Below are 24,835 nucleotides of genomic sequence, written 5' to 3'. Positions count from 1 at the left end.
TCCGTTTTTCTGCAGACACACGGTCCACAAAAACGTACCACACTGATGACATCTGTGTGACACCGGCGCCTGGAAATGTTGCTGTTCCCAAGAGCCGGAGCTGAACGCTGCCCTCATCATGGTTCTGTGCCGGCGCTGTGATCAGCAGCAGCAGGGACCATGATGAGGGTAGTAGTAGTGTATTCTCAGTGTCCCCACCTGTAAAATTAAGAATAAAATAATAAAATCGTTATACTCATCTCTCCTAGGGGTCCCCCGTTGTCATCCATGCGACAGCTGCTGCAGAGAAGCTGGGGAGAATGAGCCGCTCTGGAGCTGGAGCTGCAGCTCAGGAGCGGTGTCCTGTCACTCACGGAGCGCAGCTCCGGAGAGGCTCATTCTCCCAGGCTCCTCTGCAGCAGCGGTCGCATGGATGACAGCGGGGGACACCTAGGAGAGGTGAGTATAAGGATTTTTGCTGGTGCTGATCGCAGCACCGGTAGGGAACCATGATGAGGGCAGTGCTCAGCACATGTGCCTGGAAACAGCGCTACCTGTAGCGCTGATTCCCAGGCGCCCGTCCGTGTGATCCAGATGCTACACAAGTGCCGCACATGGATGTTACGCGTAAAACACACACGGGGCACGGATATCTCCGATACCGGAAATATACGGACGTGTGAAACCGGCCTGTGAGCAGCATGCCAGTTAGATATAATCAGTGCTGACTGCTCACGGAGGGTGGATTCTTCAAATAACTCTATAGTGGAGTTACCATCAGCCTTAAAGGGTTTTTCCACCATTTTTATTTATATTACTGTCTAATACAGCACCACTGATTCCATAGTGCTTTACAGACATTATCATCACTGTCCCCATTGGGGCTCACAATCTACATTCCCTATCAGTAGGTCTTTGGAGTATGGGAGGAAATCCACGTAAACACGGGGAGAACATTCAGACTCCTTGCAGATGTTGTCCTTGGTGGGATTTGAACCCAGGATCCCAGCACTGCAAGGCTGCAGTGCTAACCACTACTCCTATACTGATGACCCAACCTGAGGATACATCATCCGTAGAGGACGGACCGTAGTACATAAGTGGAGTTGTGCTGTTTAGCTGCTAAAATCCAGCCGCCGCCAGAACTGAGGACAGCTGAATAATGGGGGTCCGGCACTTGTCATTGGTGACCCATAGTAAAGGTAAAAGCAATGAAACAACTCAACTCGTTACAGAATTGTAAAAAAATCATAACTTAATAAAAACAAAATCAGCTCGTGTGGATCCCACCCGGGATCTTCTACAATAAAGCAGGGAAAACTTGAGAAAATCAGATTCAGTGTCAGTTTCTGCGTGTCATTTTGGGTCTTCCTCTGTGTACTATCCCCTTACCCTGTCTGTCTTAGTAGATACATGCAAATTCCCTATAAAATACCAATTCTGAAACATCTTTTTTTTTTGGAAATGTGCCCTGTGATGTTCTTCGGTTACTCCTCCTGGAAATGCAAGGATAAATTCACCGTTCCCAGTTAATTCATTTTCATATTTCCAGGCGGAATAGATACAACGCAGAAAAAAAATAAGTGCCCTACAACTGTTATTTTCATGGGGATTACAAGTTTTTATTAAAACAGATTTGTCACAAGAGCGGTCAGGCTCCGAGTCGCTAAGAGTCACATGATTTGGGATAAAAAGTTTCCATGAGGACATGCGATGGAACTGCAGTCCCGATGTTCAGTGCGATGGCGCTGCAGTCCCGATGTTCAGTGCGATGGCGCTGGATTCCCCATGTTCAGTGCCGGAGCCTCGTCACACGTTAAATAACACAATTCTTATGTAACAGCTTTACATGCCATACACCTAACTACTAGCCCTCTCACACTACAATCTGTACCACGGGGACGTCGCAGCGTAAAACTGGCAGTGTGAACAGGGCCGTGGTCAGTCGGCGGCGTTCACTCGCTGCGATCCTTCGGCTCACGGTATTTATACTGGATGTAATCAAAGATGTCTTTCTCGCTCTCTATCGGAAGAGGTTCACCTGCAATTCCTAGGAGGCGACAAAAGGAAGAAATTTATTTTTTTTACTTCTTAAAGGCACTTATTCCTATCTTCATAGATGGATATTGTTGGAAGATACAAGTTTTTAATTTACCACTTATTAAAATTTGCAGCCATTAAGGAGATGTTAAATGAATTGTTTACAAATGGTTGCCAAGGAGACCAACCACCGCTGCTGCCTAGTTTGTAAGCACCGTGCTGAAACTGGCTGGTATTAGCTTCAAAACAGCGCTTACAAGCTCAATAGGGAAAAATCTTGAACAAAGCGCTTACTAGCTCAATAGAAAAAAAAACTTCAAAACAGCACTTACAAATGCAACAGAAAAAAGAGCTTGTAAGCACTGTGTTCTACTTTCTAGCAAAAGTGGTCGATCTCCACGGCACCAAATGGACAAAGAAAAAAAATTGGTAATATCTCAAGAACAGCTTCAAATTTTAATAAGTGGTAAATTGCAAAATTGCTGTTATTTACAAGAACTGTCTGAAATTATCCATGTATGCAGATGGGAATAAGCCTTTAACCCAAATCGTCAATCATTACACTAGTCTATCACCCAGTTGAACTCTACTTGGTGGAAGGGGGAAAAAAAAAAGTAAAAAATCCTTCCAACCTGATGTGAAGATACTACCAGGTCTACAAGGGGTATGTGCTCAGGAACTATAAAAGTTGGCAATACTGACCTGTGACTCCCAGGGGGCGCAGGGTGTATTCATTCAGGGTGAAGCCTTTCTCCAGGGCATGGGTGCGCATATTCTTGTTAAAAATATCACTGCCGGTGAAATACAGCACCCCGCAGTAGTACTGATCCTTAGGAATCAACCTAGGAATCAACAACATAAGGGTTGTTCTCATGTTTCATTTTCAGGATCATACAGAACCTCCCGTTTGTCAGGGGTCCTGCACCCTGATTGACAGTCCCAACCCTTCTAACAGGAGATGCGAGCCCAATTAACCTGTTAATGACTTTTCTATCTAGGGTATGGGGTAACGTTTCTCCTTGTGGAGAGTGACAAGCCAAGCCTGGCATGTCAGAGTGAGGAGACTTAAAGGCCATGCATACACCTTAATTTCCCAGAGGAATTGTAAAGCCCATTGTCCTCTGAAACATTACCGTATATCAATTCTGCGGAAGGGGAACTGTTTGCCTCCCTCGGATGGCAGCTGGCATACACCCTGTGGGGAAGCACAAAGCAAAAGGAGGTCTGGGAGAGAAAATTTAGGAATCAGCTTGGTGTTACTGGCCAGGAGTGTTCTAGTTTACATCCAGTGAGTAAAAACCATTTACTGACAGCAAGCAGAGATCTTGCATTATGGGCAATTAAATGGGTATTCCCATCTCTAAGATCCTATAACATTAGCAAATATCTCCAATTAGAAATGTAGTATAGTTCTCCTGATTCGCTATGTCGCTTATCCCATGTGCAGGGCATTACAGTAGCTTAGGTATCCATGGTTGCAACCACTCATAGCGACAGTTAGTGGTTTGTGGTTGTAACCATGGATACCTAAGCTACTGCAATGCCCTGCACATGGGGTAAGCGACATAGCTAATCAGAAGAACTATACTAAATGGGGAATAGAGCAAGAGAAACTGTGCCTTTAATAGCAGGAGGTACTCTCAGTATGAATACAGACTGCAATGCCTGGCCTTATCGAGGGTCTCCTGACCCGAATTTAAAGCCTGTGAGGAATCCCGCGGTCAGTCCAGGCATTAGTGTCATGAAATGTGACAGTCTTACCCCGACCTTGCTGGAACTGATCCTAAAAAGTGTAGGCGGAAATAAAAATGGAGTAAAAACAAACAATTTGGCTGAATTCTTAAGTGACCCTTCACTCCTGTACTGACCTCAGAGCTCTATTCAGGGCTGAGCTGTACTACCAGATATGGCCATATGGACAAGAGTGGTGCTGTTTCCTCATAACTAAAACCATAATATAGATATAACTGGACTGAATTTAAGATTAATGATAGAGAATGATAACCTGGGACCCGGTACATGCCTCTTACCATGAACTTGGTGTCTCCTTTCACCAGTGTGTCTGTGATGAAGCTGCATTCTTCTAGACTTTGCACTACCTGGTGTAAGAGGTGCGGCTGAGAACAGAAACATGGATATCATTATTGCCCCCCAGAGTAGACCCCGTCCCCATCACAGTACACCAGACGTGCGCACAAGATCCTGCCGATGTAACAGACAACCACCAGCTTGGATTTTTAATATCCTGTGAATTTCTCACACAGCGTCTTTTACACGGACATCATTAGTGAGATCCGGATCCCATCAATTCTCCACTTTTGTCTTTTCCTTGACCCCATTTTGTGTCATAAAACAACTAAAACAGAGTAATTTATAACAAATCTGTGTCTCAGGAGCTCCTCTTCTGCTGCAGCTGGAGCCCCCCCCCTGCAGCTGGAGCCCCCCCCCTCTTCTGCAGCTGGAGCCCCCCCCCTTCTGCAGCTGGAGCCCCCCCCCCTCTTCTGCTGCAGCTGGAGCCCCCCCCCCTCTTCTGCTGCAGCTGGAGCCCCCCCCCTGCAGCTGGAGCCCCCCCCCTCTTCTGCAGCTGGAGCCCCCCCCCTCTTCTGCAGCTGGAGCCCCCCCCCTCTTCTGCAGCTGGAGCCCCCCCCCTCTTCTGCAGCTGGAGCCCCCCCCTTCTGCAGCTGGAGCCCCCCCCCTTCTGCAGCTGGAGCCCCCCCCTTCTGCAGCTGGAGCCCCCCCCCTTCTGCAGCTGGAGCCCCCCCCCCCTCTTCTGCTGCAGCTGGAGCCCCCCCCCCCTCTTCTGCTGCAGCTGGAGCCCCCCCCCCTCTTCTGCTGCAGCTGGAGGCCCCCCCCCTCTTCTGCAGCTGGAGGCCCCCCCCCTCTTCTGCTGCTGGAGGCCCCCCCCTCTTCTGCAGCTGGAGCCCCCCCCCCTCTTCTGCTGCTGGAGGCCCCCCCCTCTTCTGCAGCTGGAGGCCCCCGCCCCCTCTTCTGCTGCTGGAGGCCCCCCCCTCTTCTGCAGCTGGAGCCCCCCCCCTCTTCTGCAGCTGGAGGCCCCCGCCCCCTCTTCTGCAGCTGGAGGCCCCCGCCCCCTCTTCTGCAGCTGGAGGCCCCCGCCCCCTCTTCTGCAGCTGGAGGCCCCCGCCCCCTCTTCTGCAGCTGGAGGCCCCCGCCCCCTCTTCTGCAGCTGGAGGCCCCCGCCCCTCTTCTGCAGCTGGAGCCCCCCCCCTCTTCTGCAGCTGGAGCCCCCCCCCCTCTTCTGCAGCTGGAGGCCCCCGCCCCTCTTCTGCAGCTGGAGGCCCCCGCCCCTCTTCTGCAGCTGGAGCCCCCCCCCTCTTCTGCAGCTGGAGCCCCCCCCCTCCTCTGCAGCTGGAGCCCCCCCTCTTCTGCAGCTGGAGCCCCCCCCCCCCTCTTCTGCAGCTGGAGCCCCCCCCCTCTTCTGCAGCTGGAGCCCCCCCCCTCTTCTGCTGCTGGAGGCCCCCCCCTCTTCTGCAGCTGGAGGCCCCCCCCCCTCTTCTGCAGCTGGAGGCCCCCGCCCCTCTTCTGCAGCTGGAGGCCCCCGCCCCTCTTCTGCAGCTGGAGGCCCCCCCTCTTCTGCAGCTGGAGCCCCCCCCCTCTGCAGCTGGAGCCCCCCCCCTCTGCAGCTGAAGCCTCTCCTCCCCTCTGCCCGCCTGCAGCTGGAGCCTCTCCTCCCCTCTGCCCGCCTGCAGCTGGAGCCTCTCCTCCCCTCTGCCCGCCTGCAGCTGGAGCCTCTCCTCCCCTCTGCCCGCTTGCAGCTGGAGCCTCTCCTCCCCTCTGCCCGCCTGCAGCTGGAGCCTCTCCTCCCCTCTGCCCGCCTGCAGCTGGAGCCTCTCCTCCCCTCTGCCCGCCTGCAGCTGGAGCTTCTCCTCCCCTCTGCCCACCTGCAGCTGGAGCCTCTCCTCCCCTCTGCCCTGACTGGAGAAGGACACAAAACATGTTAACCAGAACCTGGAGAAACCCCTATAATTCAGTTTTTCACCCCTATCCTAGTTATTAATCCTGTCTAATGCTGTGGATTATAAATGTCGAGAGCTGGGAGCATTAAGCTGTGAGAGAGAAGAGACGGGCAACGGCGCAGAGACGGGCAACGGCGCAGAGATGGGCAACGGCGCAGAGACGGGCAACGGCGCAGAGACGCTGAGATACAGAGACAGACCGGCATGAGATGAACAGACAGATAACGGACCTGTTTTGCAGAGTCTGACATGAAGTCTGGGTGAGTTAATAAAATATCCATATCCCCACTGGACGCCGCACCTGATGATGAGAAACACAAATCTGTTAGCAATGTACTGATGGCGCAGGTGGATCTGCTCTGGACGGACTGGGGAAATCCTGCCACTAATCAAAACAGTTGTTCGTCAGCTGATGGGATCGTTGTGTGGGCCTTTGTCGCCCCCTGTATGAGCAGAAGCCTTCCAGTGGAGGACATGTAATGCTGTACTCCTCCAGCAGTGGTCTCTGTAAGAATGATGTATAATTGGCTGCCACTTCCCTCAACAATCAGGCTGCGTGCCCACGTTGCGTATTGCAAGTGTATATGCTGTGGAATTTCCGTTGCGTATTACAAGCGTATATGCTGCGGAATTTCCGTTGCGTATTACAAGCGTATATGCTGCGAAATTTCCGCAGCGTAAACGCTTGTAAAACGCATGTATATCCGCACCCCATGGTCCCCAATGGCATTCCGCAATGTCAATGCCCATGCTGCGGATTTTTCCGCAGCGTATATGCTGCGGTCAAAAATCCGCAGCATGTTCATTAATTTTGCGGAAGCGCAGCGGAATCAATGTGCGGATGGTACCCAAGTCTGGAGGAGACTCTCATCCAGACCTGCGTACCAAAGAACCTGTAAAAAAAAAAGAATAAAATAAAGTTTATACTTATCTTCTGATGTTTTCCCTCCGTCGCGCTGTTGTGTGAAGGACCTGCCACGTCATTGAGTCATGTGACCCATCACATGACTCAATGACGTCACCGCAGGTCCTGCACACAACAGCGTGAGCCGCTCAAGACTCAGGACGGGGCAGAGAATGCATCAGAAGGTGAGTATAAACTTTATTTTTTACCATTCTGATTCTTTTTTTTTAACTATTACTTGGTCACACTATATATGCCGGTTGCATGGATTTATATAGTGTGAACAAGTTGTCAAGCACTTTTCCAAGTGATGCTTAAATCACTTGGAGAAGTGCTTGATAACCCGCATGTGGAAATGCATGCAAAGACGCTGCAAAGACGCCTCACAAACGCTTCTACCTGGCGGGAAAACCGCATGTAAAATCCGCATGCGATTTTCCCGCCAGGGAGAAGCGTAAAAAATATGCTTCAGGGCCGCAACGTGGTCACATAGCCTCACATTCAATAACTGGGGCAATATAGTGTAAGCCAGATCCACGGAGAGGAACGGATCCCAGCTTGGTTTACATACAAGGGCTCATTATAAGATTTCATGTGTAAAAAATGAGTATATTAATACCTCGCCTGTAGCTGCCGCACACTGTAGCAATGTACTCAGGGTCCAGGATCTCCACCTTCTCAAGGACAATTTCCTGGAGAAAATCAAATCCAACAGAAAAAAACAAAAAAAAATGAAAGGAAAACATCTACAACACCATTGTCACCATCACACACCCAGGAGAGGTATAAAAGACTGCAGGTGGTTATAGGTCATGTCTGGCTGTAATACCAAGCTTAGAGATCTGCTTGCGTTGCTTCCTGTTCTGATTTTCTAAGTTTCACATACTTTGGATCACAAGTTATCCAATGCCTCAACAATAGGGAAAAAAAAAAAAAGATAAAAAAAAAAATAAAAATAAGAGAATTACTTCTCCTCCTCCAAGAAAAAACACTGGTGTGAATTAAACACTGCTGCACTCCGACACGACGGCATAAAAATCAACTCGCCCTTGCACCACTACGTCAAGAAAAAACAAAATACTGAATATTTAATGGGGCAGTCCAGCCACATATAGTCGTCTCACTAACATGGTGGTTTCACACTAAAATGGATCTTAATATATACTTTATTTATGAAAGCTGCAGTGATAGGTGTTCAGGGTTGGTGCTCGGCCCGGTAGCTCCACTTTCACTTTATTTATAACACAGGGGAATCCTCCTCCCTTTCCTGGGTCAGCATTTAACCAAAGTCATATATGAAGAGAGTTGGCTGAATAGATCAGTTCATTAGCCAAGCCAACCCCCCTGTCTTTCTACAAGTCAGCCATCACAGAGAAGGAGGCTGGCTGGCTGAGCTCAAAAGACAAGCCAGCCCCCTTCCCTGTCGTGGCCAATTCATAAAACGAGAATGGTGCCAGATGGCTGAATTCAATAACTAAGCCAGCCCCCTTCTCTGTTATGGACAATTCATAAAAAGAGAATAGGGCCCACTGGCTGAATTCAATAACTAAGCCAGCCCCCTTCTCTGTCATAGCTAATTCAGAAAATGAAAAGGGGGTAGGGTTATTTTAGTTGCTAAGCCAACCCCCTTCTCTTTCAATAAAACAGCCATGATCAAGAAGGCTGACTTTCTAAGTTGAATAGCTCAGCCAACCTCCATCTCAGTCATGGCCAGAAAAGGGGGCTGGCTTAGCTAATAAGATTCATAGAAGTCACTGATGGCAGAGAAAGAAAAGTGGAGGAAGCCGTCTCCCCCGTCAGGTCCACACTTGGCTGAGTAATACATGCGCTGTACCTGCATCTTCAGCATCTCCTCCCGCGGGATCCTCATTTCAAAATCTTCAAAGTATCTAAAAAGAAAATCCAGGAGTGTCACTTACATCTTGAACATGGCCGGCACCACCGAACTCCACTTGGAGGGGACTTGAGAGACAATCACTTATCACTATGGACTATTAACTATTAGATCTTATTGGGGACATAATGAAGTCAAACAAAAAGGAGGTCTACATTCTCAGGACAGAGGGAGGGTGGTCCTCAGGATAATTTCCTCTGAGACGCCCAGTGATCCCCATTATATGACATGAGGACTGATAACCGTCACATCGGCAGGGAGATGATAAACTCACTTCAATCCAATCTTCTGGTGATGGTTCAGCTTGTGTTCATTGTTTCTTAGGTCTACGGAGAGAGGAATGATACATTACTGGTCTGTGCGCCATACGACGTCCCATCTCCTGCTCCTATACCCGCTCATTGTCATAGATGCCCCCAAATCAACAAGACAAAAAAATAATAAACACAGTATGGTACAAGATTCTGGAAGAATAGTGTCCGAGATGGAAATCTAACAGGACCCTGTGGCTCCGGGGTGTCCTCCGTGTCCATCACGATGAGTATTTGATGTTGCAGATTTTCTGCACCTATTAGGTAACATTAGGTCACTTGCGTTGTTTTTTATTGCGTTTTTGATGATTTTTGTCTCTTTTTTGTGCCATTTTTTAAATAAAGCTGCTTTGTTTTTGATACTTCCTGGTATTTGGCTTTAATAAAACTTTATATTTTGATAGTCATGCAGATTACATATGATCTTTATCTGAGGATAGTCCTCATCTAATGCAAATCTATGGGGAAAAAAAAATCAGCACATAGACCTCAGCGTACCCGAAGGAGAAATGGACATGCTGTGGGTTATAAAAATGTACCGCAGCACTAAAAAAACATAAAAACCTCAGCGGGCAGGAGATCTCTACAAATCCCATCCACTTTGCTGGAAGTGTAAGACGCTGAGTATTTGGTGCAGTGAACAAAACCTAAAAGGGAAACAGAACTGTAAGAACCACGATGGAAACTTCTATGTCGCCTCCAAAGGACTCGTATGTGTCACACCACATCAGTCCAGGATTAATGATCCCAGGGGGCACTTTACTAATGTAGCTTCATAGCTGGTGGGACCACCAAGACCATGCAACATGCCTCCAATGTCTGCAATGGGACAGCCCTGCTGCATCCTAAGACTAGGTACACACTGCGTCTATGGCCCCTGTTGGGCGCTCAGGAGGTATAAGCTCGAGAGTGGGCAAAGTCTGGATACATGCCTGGGCATTGCACAAAGAAAAGAAATAAAGTATATCACGGTCTTCTTTATTTTTTTTGCAGTCGCTCTCTGCATAGGAAAGTGCTGCTTTCCTATATAGTTAAACTGTATTGAGGCATCTACCGACTGGATGGAGGCTGAAAGAACGATCTTTCGGCCTCTATCTCGTGAATGGCCTCCTATGCCAACGTCTATGTCGGGATTATCGGCTGATGTATACTACTTACATACACTTATAGGGATATTCCCATCTCCAAGATCCTATCCCAATATGTAGTAGGTGTAATAATAATTAGTGTTGAGCGAGTATGTTCTGTTAACCCTTTCGGCGAGTATGCTCGGGCCGAGCTCCAAGTAGTTACAGCTGCTTGGTGATAAGGTTAAATCGCTCCTGTGTGCATGATTTGTGACTGACAGCTTTATTACATGTGAGGAATGTCTATTTCTTACACATTCCTCACATGTAATAAAGCTGTCACACAGTTGCAAATCATGCACACAGGAGCGATTCAACCATATCACCGAGCAGCTGTAAATACTCGGAGCTCGGCCCGAGCGTACTGGCTCAACCCCAATAATAATATTAGCAAATACCTCCAATTAGAAATGCAGTATAGTTCTTCTGATGCGCTATTTCTCTTTCCTCATGTGCAGGACCTTGGGTTGCTAATAGTTACCTAAGCTACTGCAATGCCCTGCACATGAGGAAACAGACATAGCGAATTAGAAGAACTATACTACATTTCTAATTGGAGGTATTTATTAATATTATTATTATTACACCTACTACATATTGGAATTGGATCTTGGAGATGGGAGTACCCCATTACAATACTAAGCATAAGGTTACAAAAGGTAGGTGGGGAAAGAAATGACCCCCACAAACCCTAAAAACTAAACTTTAAAATGAGATATAATTACTTCTGTACAGACTAGGAGCGCACTAGAGAAGAAGACGGTGGACAAGAGTAGATCCCCAGAAACTGCCAAAAGTTTAACCCCTTAACAACATTTGCCGTACTAATACGCGTCTGTGCCCTGGGACTTAAGAGCCAGACCCGTATTAGTACGTCATGGCGATCGCGCGCGCACACAGGCTGTGCGGGCGCGATCGCCGCCGGGTGTCAGCTGATTGTCACAGCTGACACCCGGTACTATGCGCAGGGAGCGGTCCTGCACCGCTCCCAGCACATTAACCCCCGCGATGCCGCGATCGAAGTCGATCGCGGCATTGCGGGGGCAAGGGGAGGTGATCGCCGATACTCACCTCCTCTTCCGGCTTCCAGAGCAGTCTGAAAAGGCTTCCCGGGTGTTGCCATGACGACCCGATGTCGTCATGACAACATCCGGGTCACCAGACAGCAGGAAGATTGCTTGGACATGCGCAGTGCATCTCCAAGCAATCTTCACACTGTGCATTTCTGACAGCTTGCATGGCATAGGGATGGTGCTTCATTCCTGTGCCATGCAGGCGATCAGAGAAAAAAAAGTGAAAGTCCCAGAGTGGGACAAAGTAATAAAGTGTATAAACTGTGTGAAAGTGGAAAAAAAAATAAAAAATTTTTTTGCAAAAATATTAAAAATAAAAAAAATAATCCACCAAAAATAAAAATATAATGTACCCATCAATAAATATTATTATAAAAAAAAAAAAACAAAAAAAAAAAAAAACAATAAAAGTACACATATTTGGTATCGCCGCGTCCGGAACAACCTGACCTATAAAACTGTCCCACTAGTTAACCCCTTCAGTGAACACGGTAAAAAAAAAAAAAAAAAAAAAAATGAAGCAAAAAACAATGCTTTATCACCATACCGCCAAACAAAAAGTGGAATAACACGCGATCAAAAAGACGAATATAAATAAAAATGATACAGCTGAAAACGACATCTCGTCCTGCAAAAAACAAGCCGCCATACAGCTCCATCAGCCGAAGAATAAAAAAGTTATAGCTCTCAGAATAAAGCGATGCTAAAAAATATTTTTTTTCTATAAAATAGCTTTTATTGTGTATAAGCGCCAAAACATAGAAAAATGATACAAATGTGGTACCGCTGTAAACGTACTGACCCGAAGAATAAAGCTACCTCATCAATTTTACCACACGCGGAACAGAATAAAAAAAATAAATAAAAAAAAAAAAAAAACAATTCCTGAATTGTTGGTTTTGGTTTATTCTGCCTCCCAAAAATCGGAATAGAAAGAGATTAAAAAATGTCACGTGCCTGAAAATGGCACCAATAACAACGTCAAGTCATCCCGCAAAAAACGAGCCGTCACATGACTGTCTGCCAAAATCTGGAAAAATTATAGCTCTCAAAATATGGCGATGCAAAAACTAGATTTTACAAAAAATGCGTCTTTTAGTGTGTGACAGCTGTCAGTCATAAAAACCCCATATGATTCTGGCATTGCTGTAATCACACCGACCCGAAGAATAAAGTCGTCTAATCACTTATACCGCACAAGGAACAGCGTCAAAAATAAACTCTTGGGTTAGGATTGGGCTAGGGTTAGGGCTGGGTTTGGGGCTAGGGTTGTGCTGGGGCTAGGGTTGGGATTTTTTTCAAAAGTAAGAAAAAAAGATGACGATATGGCGACTAGTGTTGAGAGCAAGTGCTCGCTACTTGAGTTTGCATCGGGTGCTCTGGTAGGCATTGAGTATCGTGGGTATTTGAGTGACATGCTCGAGTCTCTGCCCCATATGCTTCGCGGCCAAAAAACTTTACGGGGATTGCCTGCCATGCGATCCCCGCATGTTTTTTTTTGGGTGTCTAATAACCGTGAAACATGCGGAGCAGGGACTCGAGCATGTCACTCGAGCACACGCTGTACATGGTGCATACCTGAGTACCCGATGCAAACTCAAGTAGCGAGCACTTGCGCTCAAGAATAATGACAACTTATTCAATATGATGACCTAATGTAAACAAATTCTGTGCCGTACCTCTGGGTTCAAAATGTTCACTATACACCTTAATAAAATCCTTGAGGGGTATAGCTTCCAAAATGGGGACACTTGTGGGGGAGCTCCAATGTTTGGGCACACAGGGACTCTCCAAATGCAACATGATATCCGCTAACAAATTGAATGGAAAATCGGCTCAAATTGTTAGCGGACACCACGTTGCGTTTGGAGAGCCCCTCTGTGCCCAAACTTTGGAGCTCCCCCACAAGTGACCCCATTTTGGAAACTAGACCCCCCAAGGAACCTATCTAGATTCATAGTGAGCACTTGGAACCCCAGGTGTTTCTCAAATTGATTCATAAAAATGAAAAAGTGTTTTTTTTTTCACTTTTTCATTTTTACGAATCAATTTGTGAAGCACCTGGGGGTTCCAAGTGCTCACTATGCATCTAGAAAGGTGCCTTGGGGGGTCTAGTTTCCAAAATGGGGTCACTTGTGGGGGAGCTCCAAAGTTTGGGCACACAGGGGCTCTCCAAACACAACATGGCGTCCGCTAATTATTCAAACAAATTTTACAATCAAAAAGTCAAATGGCGCTCCTTCCCTTCCGAGCCCTGCCGTGCGCCCAAACAGTGGGTATCTGCGTGCCCAGGGGAAATTGCACAACAAATTTTGGGGTCCATTTTTTCTTGTTACCCCTGTGAAAATAAAAAAAATTGGGTCTAAAGTAACATTTTTGTGAAAAAAGTTAAATGTTCATTTTTTTCTTCCACATTCAAAAAATTCCTGTGAAGCACCTGAAGGGTTAATAAAGTTCTTGAATGTGGTTTTGAGCACCTTGAGGGGTGCAGTTTTTAGAATGGTGTCACTTTTGGGTATATTCTGTCATAAAGACCTCTCCAAGTGACTTCAAATGTGATGTGGTCCCTAAAAAAATGGTTTTGTAAATTTTGTTGGAAAAATGAGAAATCGCTGGTCAACTTTTAACCCTTATAGCTCCCTAACAAAAAAAAATTTTGGTTCCAAAATTGTGCTGATGTAAAGTAGACATGTGGGAAATGTTATTTATTAACTATTTTGTGTGACATATCGCTCTGATTTCATGGCTTAAAAATTCAAATTTTGAAAATTGCTAAATTTTCAACATTTTCACCACATTTCCGTTTTTTTCACAAATAAACGCAAGTGATATCGAAGAAATTTTTCCACAATCATGAGGTACAATATGTCACGAAAAAACAATCTCAGAATCAGGGGGATCCGTTGAAGCGTTCCAGAGTAATTACCTCATAAAGTGACAGTGGTCAGAATTGTAAAAATTGGCCCGGTCATTAACGTGCAAACCACCCGCGGGGTTAACCCCTTAAGCCCCGCGGGTGGTTTGCACGTTAATGACCGGGCCAATTTTTACAATTCTGACCACTGTCACTTTATGAGGTAATTACTCTGGAACGCTTCAACGGATCCCCCTGATTCTGAGATTGTTTTTTCGTGACATATTGTACTTCATGATTGTGGAAAAATTTCTTCGATATCACTTGCGTTTATTTGTGAAAAAAACGGAAATTTGGCGAAAATTTTGAAAATTTTGCAATTTTCAAAATTTGAATTTTTAAGCCCTGAAATCAGAGCGATATGTCACACAAAAGAGTTAATAAATAACATTTCCCACATGTCTACTTTACATCAGCACAATTTTGGAACCAAAATTTTTTTTTGTTAGGGAGCTATAAGGGTTAAAAGTTGACCAGCGATTTCTCATTTTTCCAACAAAATTTACAAAACCATTTTTTTAGGGACCACATCACATTTGAAGTCACTTTGAGAGGTCTTTATGACAGAAAATACCCAAAAGTGACACCATTCTAAAAACTGCACCCCTCAAGGTGCTCAAAACCACATTCAAGAACTTTATTAACCCTTCAGGTGCTTCATAGGAATTTTTTGAATGTGGAAGAAAAAAATGAACATTTAACTTTTTTCACAAAAATGTTACTTTAGACCCAATTTTTTTTATTTTCACAGGGGTAACAAGAAAAAATGGACCGCAAAATTTGTTGTGCAATTTCCCCTGGGCACGCAGATACCCAATATTTGGGGAAAAAACACTGTTTGGGCGCACTGTAGGGCTCGGAAGGGAAGGAGCGCCATTTGACTTTTTGATTGTAAAATTTGCTTGAATAATTAGCGGACACCATGTTGCGTTTAGAGAGCCCCTGTGTGCCCAAGCATTGGAGCTCCCCCACAAGTGACCCCATTTTGGAAACTAGACCCCCCAAGGCACCTATCTAGATGCATAGTGAGCGGTTGCAACCCCCAGGTGCTTCACAAATTGATTCGTAAAAATGAAAAAGTGAAAAAAAAAACACTTTTTCATTTTTAAGAATCAATTTGTGAAGCACCTGGGGGTTCCAAGTGCTCACTATGCATCTAGATAGGTGCCTTGGGGGGTCTAGTTTCCAAAATGGGGTCACTTGTGGGGGAGCTCCAATGTTTGGGCACACAGGGACTCTCTAAATGCAACATGGTATCCGCTAACAAATTGAATGGAAAATCGACTCAAATTGTTAGCGGACACCACATTGCGTTTGGAGAGCCCCTCTGTGCCCAAACTTTGGAGCTCCCCCACAAGTGACCCCATTTTGGAAACTAGACCCCCCAAGGCACCTTTCTAGATGCATAGTGAGCACTTGGAACCCCCAGGTGCTTCACAAATTGATTCGTAATAATGAAAAAGTGAAAAAAAAACCACTTTTTCATTTTTACGAATCAATTTGTGAAGCACCTAGGGGTTCCAAGTGCTCACTATGCATCTAGATAGGTGCCTTGGGGGGTCTAGTTTCCAAAATGGGGTCACTTGTGGGGGAGCTCCAATGTTTGGGCACACAGGGACTCTCCAAATGCAACATGATATCCGCTAACAATTTGAGCCGACAATTTGTTAGCGGATATCATATTGCATTTGGGAAGTCCCTGTGTGCCGAAACATTGGAGCTCCCCCACAAGTGACCCCATTTTGGAAACTAGACCCCCCAAGGCACCTATCTAGATGCATAGTGAGCACTTGGAACCCCCAGGTGCTTCACAAATTGATTCATAAAAATGAAAAAGTGTTTTTTTTTTCACTTTTTCATTTTTACGAATCAATTTGTGAAGCACCTGGGGGTTCCAAGTGCTCACTATGCATCTAGATAGGTGCCTTGGGGGGTCTAGTTTCCAAAATGGGGTCACTTGTGGGGGAGCTCCAATGTTTGGGCACACAGGGGCTCTCCAAACTCAACATGGCGTCCGCTAACAATTTGAGCCGATTTTCCATTCAATTTGTTAGCGGACACCATGTCGCGTTTGGAGAGCCCGTGATATGCCTAAACAGTGGAGCTCCCCCACAAGTGTCCCCGTTTTGGAAACTATACCCCTCAAGGATTTTATTAAGGTGTATAGTGAACATTTTGAACCCAGAGGTACGGCACAGAATTTGTTTACATTAGGTCATCATATTGAATAAGTTGTCATTATTCTTGAGCGCAAGTGCTCGCTACTTGAGTTTGCATCGGGTACTCAGGTATGCACCATGTACAGCGTGTGCTCGAGTGACATGCTCGAGTCCCTGCTCCGCATGTTTCACGGTTATTAGACACCCAAAAAAAAACATGCGGGGATCGCTCGTGCATGGCAGGCAATCCCCGTAAAGTTTTTTGGCCGCGAAGCATATGAGGCAGAGACTCGAGCATGTCACTCAAATACCCACGATACTCAATGCCTACCAGAGCACCCGATGCAAACTCAAGTAGCGAGCACTTGCTCTCAACACTAGTCGCCATATCGTCATCTTTTTTTCTTACTTTTGAAAAAAATCCCAACCCCAGCCCTAACCCTAGCACAACCCTAGCCCCAGCACAACCCTAGCCCCAGCACAACCCTAGCCCCAAACCCAGCCCTAACCCTAGCCCAATCCTAACCCAAGAGTTTATTTTTGACGCCGTTCCTTGTGCGGTATAAGTGATTAGACGACTTTATTCTTCGGGTCGGTGTGATTACAGCAATGCCAGAATCATATGGGGTTTTTATGACTGACAGCTGTCACACACTAAAAGACGCATTTTTTGTAAAATCTAGTTTTTGCATCGCCATATTTTGAGAGCTATAATTTTTCCAGATTTTGGCAGACAGTCATGTGACGGCTCGTTTTTTGCGGGATGACTTGACGTTGTTATTGGTGCCATTTTCAGGCACGTGACATTTTTTGATCGCTTTCTATTCCGATTTTTGGGAGGCAGAATAAACCAAAACCAACAATTCAGGAATTGTTTTTTTTTTTTTTTTTTTTTTTTTTTTTTATTCTGTTCCGCGTGTGGTAAAATTGATGAGGTAGCTTTATTCTTCGGGTCAGTACGGTTACAGCGGTACCACATTTGTATCATTTTTCTATGTTTTGGCGCTTATACACAATAAAAGCTATTTTATGGAAAAAAATATTTTTTAGTATTGCTTTATTCTGAGAGCTATAACTTTTTTATTTTTCGGCTGATGGAGCTGTATGGCGGCTTGTTTTTTGCGGGACGAGATGACGTTTTCAGCGGTATCATTTTTATTTATATGCGTCTTTTTGATCGCGTGTTATTCCACTTTTTGTTTGGCGGTATGGTGATAAAGCATTGTTTTTTGCTTCGTTTTTTTTTTTTTTTTTTTACCGTGTTCACTGAAGGGGTTAACTAGTGGGACAGTTTTATAGGTCAGGTTGTTCCGGACGCGGCGATACCAAATATGTGTACTTTTATTGTTTTTTTTTTTATAATAATATTTATTGATGGGTACATTATATTTTTATTTTTGGTGTATTATTTTATTTATTTATTTATTTTTTTTCCACTTTCACACAGTTTATACACTTTATTACTTTGTCCCACTCTGGGACTTTCACTTTTTTTTTCTGATCGCCTGCATGGCACAGGAATGGAGCACCATCCCTATGCCATGAAGGCTGTCAGAAATGCACAGTGTGAAGATTGCTTGGAGATGCACTGCGCATGTCCAAGCAATCTTCCTGCTCTCTGGTGACCCGGATGTTGTCATGACGACATCGGGTCGTCATGGCAACACCCGGGAAGCCTTTGCAGACTGCGCTGGAAGCCGGAAGAGGAGGTGAGTATCGGCGATCACCTCCCCTTGCCCCCGCAATGCCGCGATCGACTTCGATCGCAGCATCGCGGGGGTTAATGTGCTGGACCGCTCCCTGCACATAGTACCGGGTGTCAGCTGTGACAATCAGCTGACACCCGGCGGCTATCGCGCCCGCACAACCTGTGTGCGCGCGCGATCGCGATGACGTACTAATACGGGTCTGGCTCTTAAGTCCCAGGGCACAGACGCGTATTAGTACGTCAGATGTTATTAAGGGGTTAAAGGGGTTTTCCCACGAACAAAAGTTCATTTTAATCAATAGATCTTGGAATAATAATAATTTCCACAATTGGATGTGGTTAAATAAAATGTTCCTGTGCGGAGATAATCTTATAAATGTGCCCCTGCTGTGTACTGTGTAATGGCTGTGTGTGACCGTGCAGGGACATGGTCTGATCATACCACATCTCCTGGGCAGGGGAGGAAGGAAAAGAAAGTATACAGACATTACAGCACGGGATCACAGCTGATTCTGTGAGATAAAACATTTCACTGCCTGTTTTTAAAAAATGTTTTACCTCACAGAAAGAATCAGCTGTGATCCCCTGCTGTCCTGTCTGTATACTCTTTTGCTCCCTCCCCTGCCCAGGAGATGTGGTATGATCAGACCATGTTCCTGTACGGTCAGACACAGCCATTACACAGCACACAGCAGGGGCACATTTATAAGATTATCTCAGCACAGGAACATTTTATTTAAACACATCCAATTGTGGAAATTATTATTATTCCAAGATCTATTGATTAAAACAAACTTTTGTTCGTGGGAAAATCCCTTTAAGTAATTTTCTGATAGGTATAGCTATTTCCACAATGAAGTGGTCGTCCGATCAGTACTGGAAATCGGACACAACATTGTGTGAGGCTATTACTGATGTGAATTTGTTTTTGGTTTGGTAAGTAGTAATATATCACAGTAACAGTAAAAACATCCAACAGGGAAGAAAATAATCACCGGGATCCATTACCGTCTAAAGTCTTGATTCCTTCTTCCACCAGCTTCCGAGCAGCCGCCGGCCTGTGCCACCAAGAAAGTCAGAGAATCAGAAGCAGCTTCACACGGACGAATTAAAATAGCCGTATAAAACAGATAGCCAGGGCTATAAAGAGCATAAATGTCCATGAACATAGCTCTACTACCACGTTATACATCACCGGTCAGATCCCACATGGTATATAGTATACAGCTGTGGGCACCGGTAAACAAGATATACACACAGCACGCGCAGGAGTAAAGGCGAATCAAATAAATGAAATGGGTGGACTACAATGCCCAGAAAGATGCTCAACAATTAAGATTTATAAAACAAAAACACATCTGGGGATATACAGTACTGATACAGGACTGTGCAAAGATAGGAGTGTTCATAGTTATCAAAGAAGATGCAAAGTGAATGAACAGAAGAGAAATCTAAAATCACCTTAATATTTGCCTTTATAACAGCATCAGTTTTTCTAGGTACTTGCACAAAGTCAGGAATTTTGTAGGATTATAAACAGGTGTATGAGTAACCAATTATGTCAAACGGGTTATAATGATCATCATTTTCATATTTAGGTTGAAACACGGTCATTAACCGAAACAGAAACAGCTGTGCAGGAGGCTTAAAACTAGGCAAAGAATAGCCAAACTCTACTACAAAAGGTGAGGTTGTGGAAGACAGTTTCATATTCCAGGTCACACAGCATGGCAAGACTGAATACAGCAACAAGACTCAAGGTAGTTATAATGCATCAGCAAGGTCTCTCCCAAGACAAGATCACAAAGCTGACTGTGGATTCAAGATGTGCTGTCCAAGCTCTTTTGAAGACGCACAAAGAAAAGGGCAATGCCAAGAACTGTAGACCCAGAGGTCAATCAAGGAAATGTCCCTTTGAAATCGAAAGATGTCCAGCAGTGCCATCAGCTCAGGACTGGCAGCAACCAGGAGGATGCAGCTACATTCATCTGTTTGGAGAAGTCTGGGCAGAAGTGATCTTCATGGAAGAATTGCCAAAAAGCCATATCATGCCAACTAAGAACGGAAACATAGGAACTGGGATGCAGAAAATGAAGAAGCTGCTCTGGGCTGATCAGTAAAAATGTGAAATCTTTGGCTGTAACAGGAGGAAGTTTATCACTGACCGGCACAATTATGAGTGTCTGCAGGCAGCAGTGAAGCATGGTGGAGGGTCCACAAGATGGGGGCTAAATTCAGCAAATGGCGTTGGGTATTTGGTAGAGATTAATGGTGTCCTCAATGCTGAGAAATAAAGGCAAATTACTGATCCTTCATGAAATACCATCAGGGAGGCGTCTGATTGGCTCCAAATTTATTCTCCAGCAGGACGCAGACGCCAAAACATACAGCCAATGTCAATAAGATCTATATTCAGGGTAAAGAAGAATGAGGAGTCCTGGCAGTGATTATATGGTCTCCACAGAGCCCTGTTCTCACATCATTCAGTCTATCTGGGATTACATGAAGAGACAGAAGGATTTGTACAAGCGACGTCCACAGAAGATCTGTGGTGAGTTCAACAAGATGTTTGGAACAATCTCCCTGCCGAGTTCCTGCATGTGCACCTAGAACTGATGCCGTTTTGAAGGCAAAGAACGGTCACACCAAATATAAATTTATGTCTTTACATTTTGTTAATTGATACGTATAAACGTAACACTTCTATTCCTACTTTGCAGCATTTTTTCTACAGTATTTTATATAAAAAAAAGTCAATACAGAAGGCTCTCAATGTATTTCTACCCAGGACAGTATAGAACAAGAGGGCATCCTCTAAGTCTGGAAGAAAGGAGGTTTGAACATCCCGATAGATTCTTTACTGTACGAGCGGTGAATATACTGCTCAGCTTTGGGAGTCGGGAAATATTACAACAATGGCCTTTTTTCCTCATGTGGGGTTTTATGTTTCTCTGGATTAACACTGCAGGATAACGGGCTGAATTATCCTCTTTTTTTTAGACTTACAGACTACACTACTATGACTAAAAGCTATAAAAATAATGCTAATAATCTAACCTGCTTTATTGGGCTTCTCTCATTACGACAACCACCTTTCTATGAAAGTGACAGCAGCGGTTTGCCTGGAGCGAGCCCTATCTGCAAAGAAAACTCAGGCCAGCCAGTGCTGTCAATCATCAGTAAAGGAGGCGGAGACATGTAAAAACCAGTGTAAGAAGCCATGCGCTGCGCCTGTAGGCCACACCCAGGGTGCACCAAGCATATATGATTAAAGGAAACCTGTCACTCCATTTATGCTGCCCAAACCACAGGCAGCATGAAATCAGAGCCTCGCTCCATGATTGCAGTCAGGTTCATTCTTCTCTTACATCCTCAGGCATTTCGGAGAAAATATAGTTTAAAGATCCGATGCGCCACTATAGGTGATTGACAGGTCTCACCATATGTACACACACAGGAGAGACCTGTCAATCAACTAGAGCGGTGCGGGGAGAAGCGGCCGTCCCTGACTAGTCTCGTCTCTCTCATGGCCGGATCTTCACACTATTACTTTTTCGGAAAGGCGGGAACAATGAAGGTTAGATTTCTATAGGGCTTTATCCCGTAGACCAGGTGTGGGTACTTCTTTCTAGGTCTATTCCTGGCCACAAATCACATCTCAAATGTCTGTGTCTGTCCATACATAACCCACCCGATTCCAGTGACGCGTGTGAGGAAATTGATAGAAGAGCTGGTGTCATCTTGGCGAATCTACACAGAGAAGAAAAGAGGTGGATCAGCCATGGAGCCGTCCTTTACATCCCATGATACTACAGCACATAGATAGATAATTACGGACATGATATAAAAGAATATCTGGCACCCGGGTCACTAACATAAGGCATAGGCAGCTCAACAGCAATTCCCTTACAGGGAACTTGGTGGGAGATTAATGGCCCATAGGCAGCACGAATCAGAGGAAACCTACTCTGAAGAAGCCATCCGGGGACTGTGTGTCTTGGGTGACTTGTCCAAGAGGCTGGTCCCTGACGGCTTCTCCATACCCAGATCCCCTAGACAGACAGGACCCCCTATACACAAACAGAAGGAAGCAGGGCGAGGAGGAGACGCCGCTGGGGACCTGCCTAGGACTAGTCACCTAGCAATACATATACAACAGTAAACACGCAGCCAGCATCTGGTTCATGTTGCCCAAGGTTCAGGCGGCATGAATCTACTGTGAAACTGCAGCTCGGCTTTCCCAGACTCCATGTGTAAGTGCAGCCTAGGATTTACCTACCATCTAGGACAAAATACGTCATTATGGGGTTTTCTGGGATCAAGAAAAATGTGGCCAAACGCTATAAAATAAAGCAACAGGATTGATCATAATGATTTGCAGCACCATGGTCCGTACTACGTGCCACTCCCAACTTTCCATTACTTTCGGGAGGGCAAGTGCACCCTGACATCATGACACTGCAGGGTGACGCAGTTCATGGCGACGTGGGGGCCTACTAATCAGAAGAAACGCCCAGGATGCCGGCAGGTGGTGGGAAGTTTCCTCCGCAGAATACAGACCAGGGTCCTGTTAGTCGTCGTGCTCAATTCTACAAAACAACTATTGCTTTCCTAGCGAATGCCGTGATGCTCCCAGATGGTCATATAATGTCTACCAACATGACTGCTGCAGCCAATCACTGGTGTCAGGTAGACGGCAAAAGAGCACTGGGGCCGGTGATTGGCTGCAGCAATGGGAAGTACCAGAGCGGTGGTGCTGGAGCGACAGGGGATTTATTAGGCTAGTAATGGATGTTTCGATCCTGAAAACCTCTTTATTTACTGTCCTTTTGAGATTACTGAAAATCGCATCCTCGATAGCTCCAGCAGTCCTGGCATAGGTGCATGCCCTACCTGCCGCGCGTGCGCAGGAGAACGTGACCGGCTCACGCTCAGACTTTTACTGTACAACCGTCTGCGCTGCACTTTATAGAAGTGTCCCGCAGCGTTCCCACATGGAGCAATGGCGGTGATGTGAGTTCTGCCGCTGCGCTGTCACTATAGGAGTATGATGGGCGAATAAAATACTACAAATTAGAGCTGCAAAAATGACAAAAAAAAAAAAAACGTTCTGACCTTTTCAAGTTTACGCAATTTTCCAGTGGACAAAAACTCATCGATCTTCTCTGCTATTTTAGCGCCAACGCCGTCCTGAAAAGACACAGAAGTAAGAGTGGTGTGAAAGTAATGAATAAACATGTCTGTCTATAATAAATATATAGAAAGGTAATTACATTAACTATCAATGCCTTTGCCTAGGACTAAGGGGCCGTGTTCAAATACCTAATTTTGCTTGTAATGGGTGCTGCAAGGAAAATCTATGGCTAGATATATCTTCCTGAGAAACATGGAAATTTCAACAGGTAATCAGGGGCTTCAAAGGCAAAATCCACAGTAATCCGCTGCTCTCCAACATCAGCTTTCTACCAGTGTGCAACACCAGCTGCAGCCACTGGAGGGCCACACTCTTACACAGTGTTCTATTCCATCCGCACAGAAAGGATCAGGCTGAAAATCTGCTGCCCCCACAGTTACACCTGTGCCTCACATATAACAATCTGATTTCTACGCTTTTTTCCCCCCGCCAGATAATTGTCCAGCACTGACCTCTGGGAATGGAGCTACAGAAACAGATGAGGGCGGCTGACCTACGAGGCTTCGGTGACTCCAAAAGAAATCAGCGAGACTTACGGAAAGGTCTTAGTTCACCCACTCTCAGCCGTATCCATAACTCCACCTCCAGCCTAGACATTCACATCGAGTTTTAAAAGAGACTTCTTCCGACTTGGACCGAATGTCAACGATAATGCAGATCGGGTATGCGCTGATTGACTGCAGCGGTCAAAAGAAGCCGAAACTGGAAGCCAGGAGACTGGCGGGCAGTGATGAGAGCAGTACAGAGGAGCAAAGCCAGGCCAGTAGATGAGTAGCACCATCCTGGGCCCATTATTACAGTCTTTAAAAGTAGTTCCCCATTAAGTAGGACCCCATTAAGAACTTAACACCAAAATGAACTGTGCTGATTGCGACTGGATTAGTTCTTACCAGTTTTTTGGCTTCTGTCCCACTTTTGATTTTTGTAGGATACTTTGCAATTACGGAGGCAGCTTTCCTGCAGGAGAAAAAAAAAATTGGCAGTGGGGGCTTCCTCTTCATTCAGAGAATTAGCAAAGTACTACAGTCCATCATAAAACAGCAGGAGGTCTCAGATGTGCAGCGGGGTGGGGGTAAGCTCTGCTGTTTATAATGAGATATTGCTCCTAACATTCACATACATGGTCCACGCTGGGTAGAAATCCGTGTCGTAAAGCTTGGTGGTCTCAATGCCACCTTCCTGCATCAACCCAAACGCCTCATATGGTTCTGCACTACATCATATTTTCCTATTTAAAAACAAAACCACTCAAACCTGTGAAAGTCCAGCACAAGGCTCCTTCCTACTGGACTAGAAGACAATCGTCTTCTGCGCTGTGACTCCTTAGTGGAATGCGCGCGCCGCATACGGAGCAAGATGTCACCAACCCTAGCGACGTGCCCGGGTAAGGTTCAGCCTCCCTCCCAGATACGTCTCACGAGCGACAACGTTACTGACGTCAGCGAGCGCAAGACATGACCGGGAGTGACCTATGAAGCCTCGTTCTCAGAACAACGCTCCATAGGTGGCTATACAGAATCGGTGGATTCAGTAGAGGACGTCGGAATCCCCGGACTGG

The 24,835-nt window shown here is 45.7% G+C and overlaps 1 protein-coding gene across 1 annotated transcript in view; it reads right to left on the bottom strand.

Moving 5' to 3' along the window:
- Window positions 1-1,576: 1,576 nt before the first annotated feature.
- POLB (DNA polymerase beta) overlaps window positions 1,577-24,835 on the bottom strand; it is a 27,316-nt gene continuing 4,057 nt past the window's right edge. Inside the window, exons 3-14 of the mRNA XM_073653966.1 lie at window positions 24,168-24,234; window positions 23,199-23,273; window positions 21,775-21,833; window positions 19,092-19,141; window positions 9,066-9,117; window positions 8,732-8,786; window positions 7,517-7,589; window positions 6,224-6,294; window positions 4,050-4,136; window positions 3,153-3,214; window positions 2,722-2,861; window positions 1,577-2,029 (exon numbers count right to left, since the gene is read on the bottom strand). Coding sequence (XP_073510067.1) covers window positions 1,935-2,029; window positions 2,722-2,861; window positions 3,153-3,214; window positions 4,050-4,136; window positions 6,224-6,294; window positions 7,517-7,589; window positions 8,732-8,786; window positions 9,066-9,117; window positions 19,092-19,141; window positions 21,775-21,833; window positions 23,199-23,273; window positions 24,168-24,234 — 886 coding nt within the window. The 3' untranslated portion in view covers window positions 1,577-1,934. The remainder of the gene's footprint in view (window positions 2,030-2,721; window positions 2,862-3,152; window positions 3,215-4,049; window positions 4,137-6,223; window positions 6,295-7,516; window positions 7,590-8,731; window positions 8,787-9,065; window positions 9,118-19,091; window positions 19,142-21,774; window positions 21,834-23,198; window positions 23,274-24,167; window positions 24,235-24,835) is intronic.

This window comes from Phyllobates terribilis, unplaced genomic scaffold (assembly GCF_046119375.1).
Source record: "Phyllobates terribilis strain yellow unplaced genomic scaffold, ASM4611937v1 Scaffold_11__3_contigs__length_659146591, whole genome shotgun sequence".
NCBI lineage: Eukaryota > Metazoa > Chordata > Amphibia > Anura > Dendrobatidae > Phyllobates > Phyllobates terribilis.
Note: the sequence above shows the minus strand (reverse complement) of the source record. Positions and strands in the feature narration are given on the sequence as shown.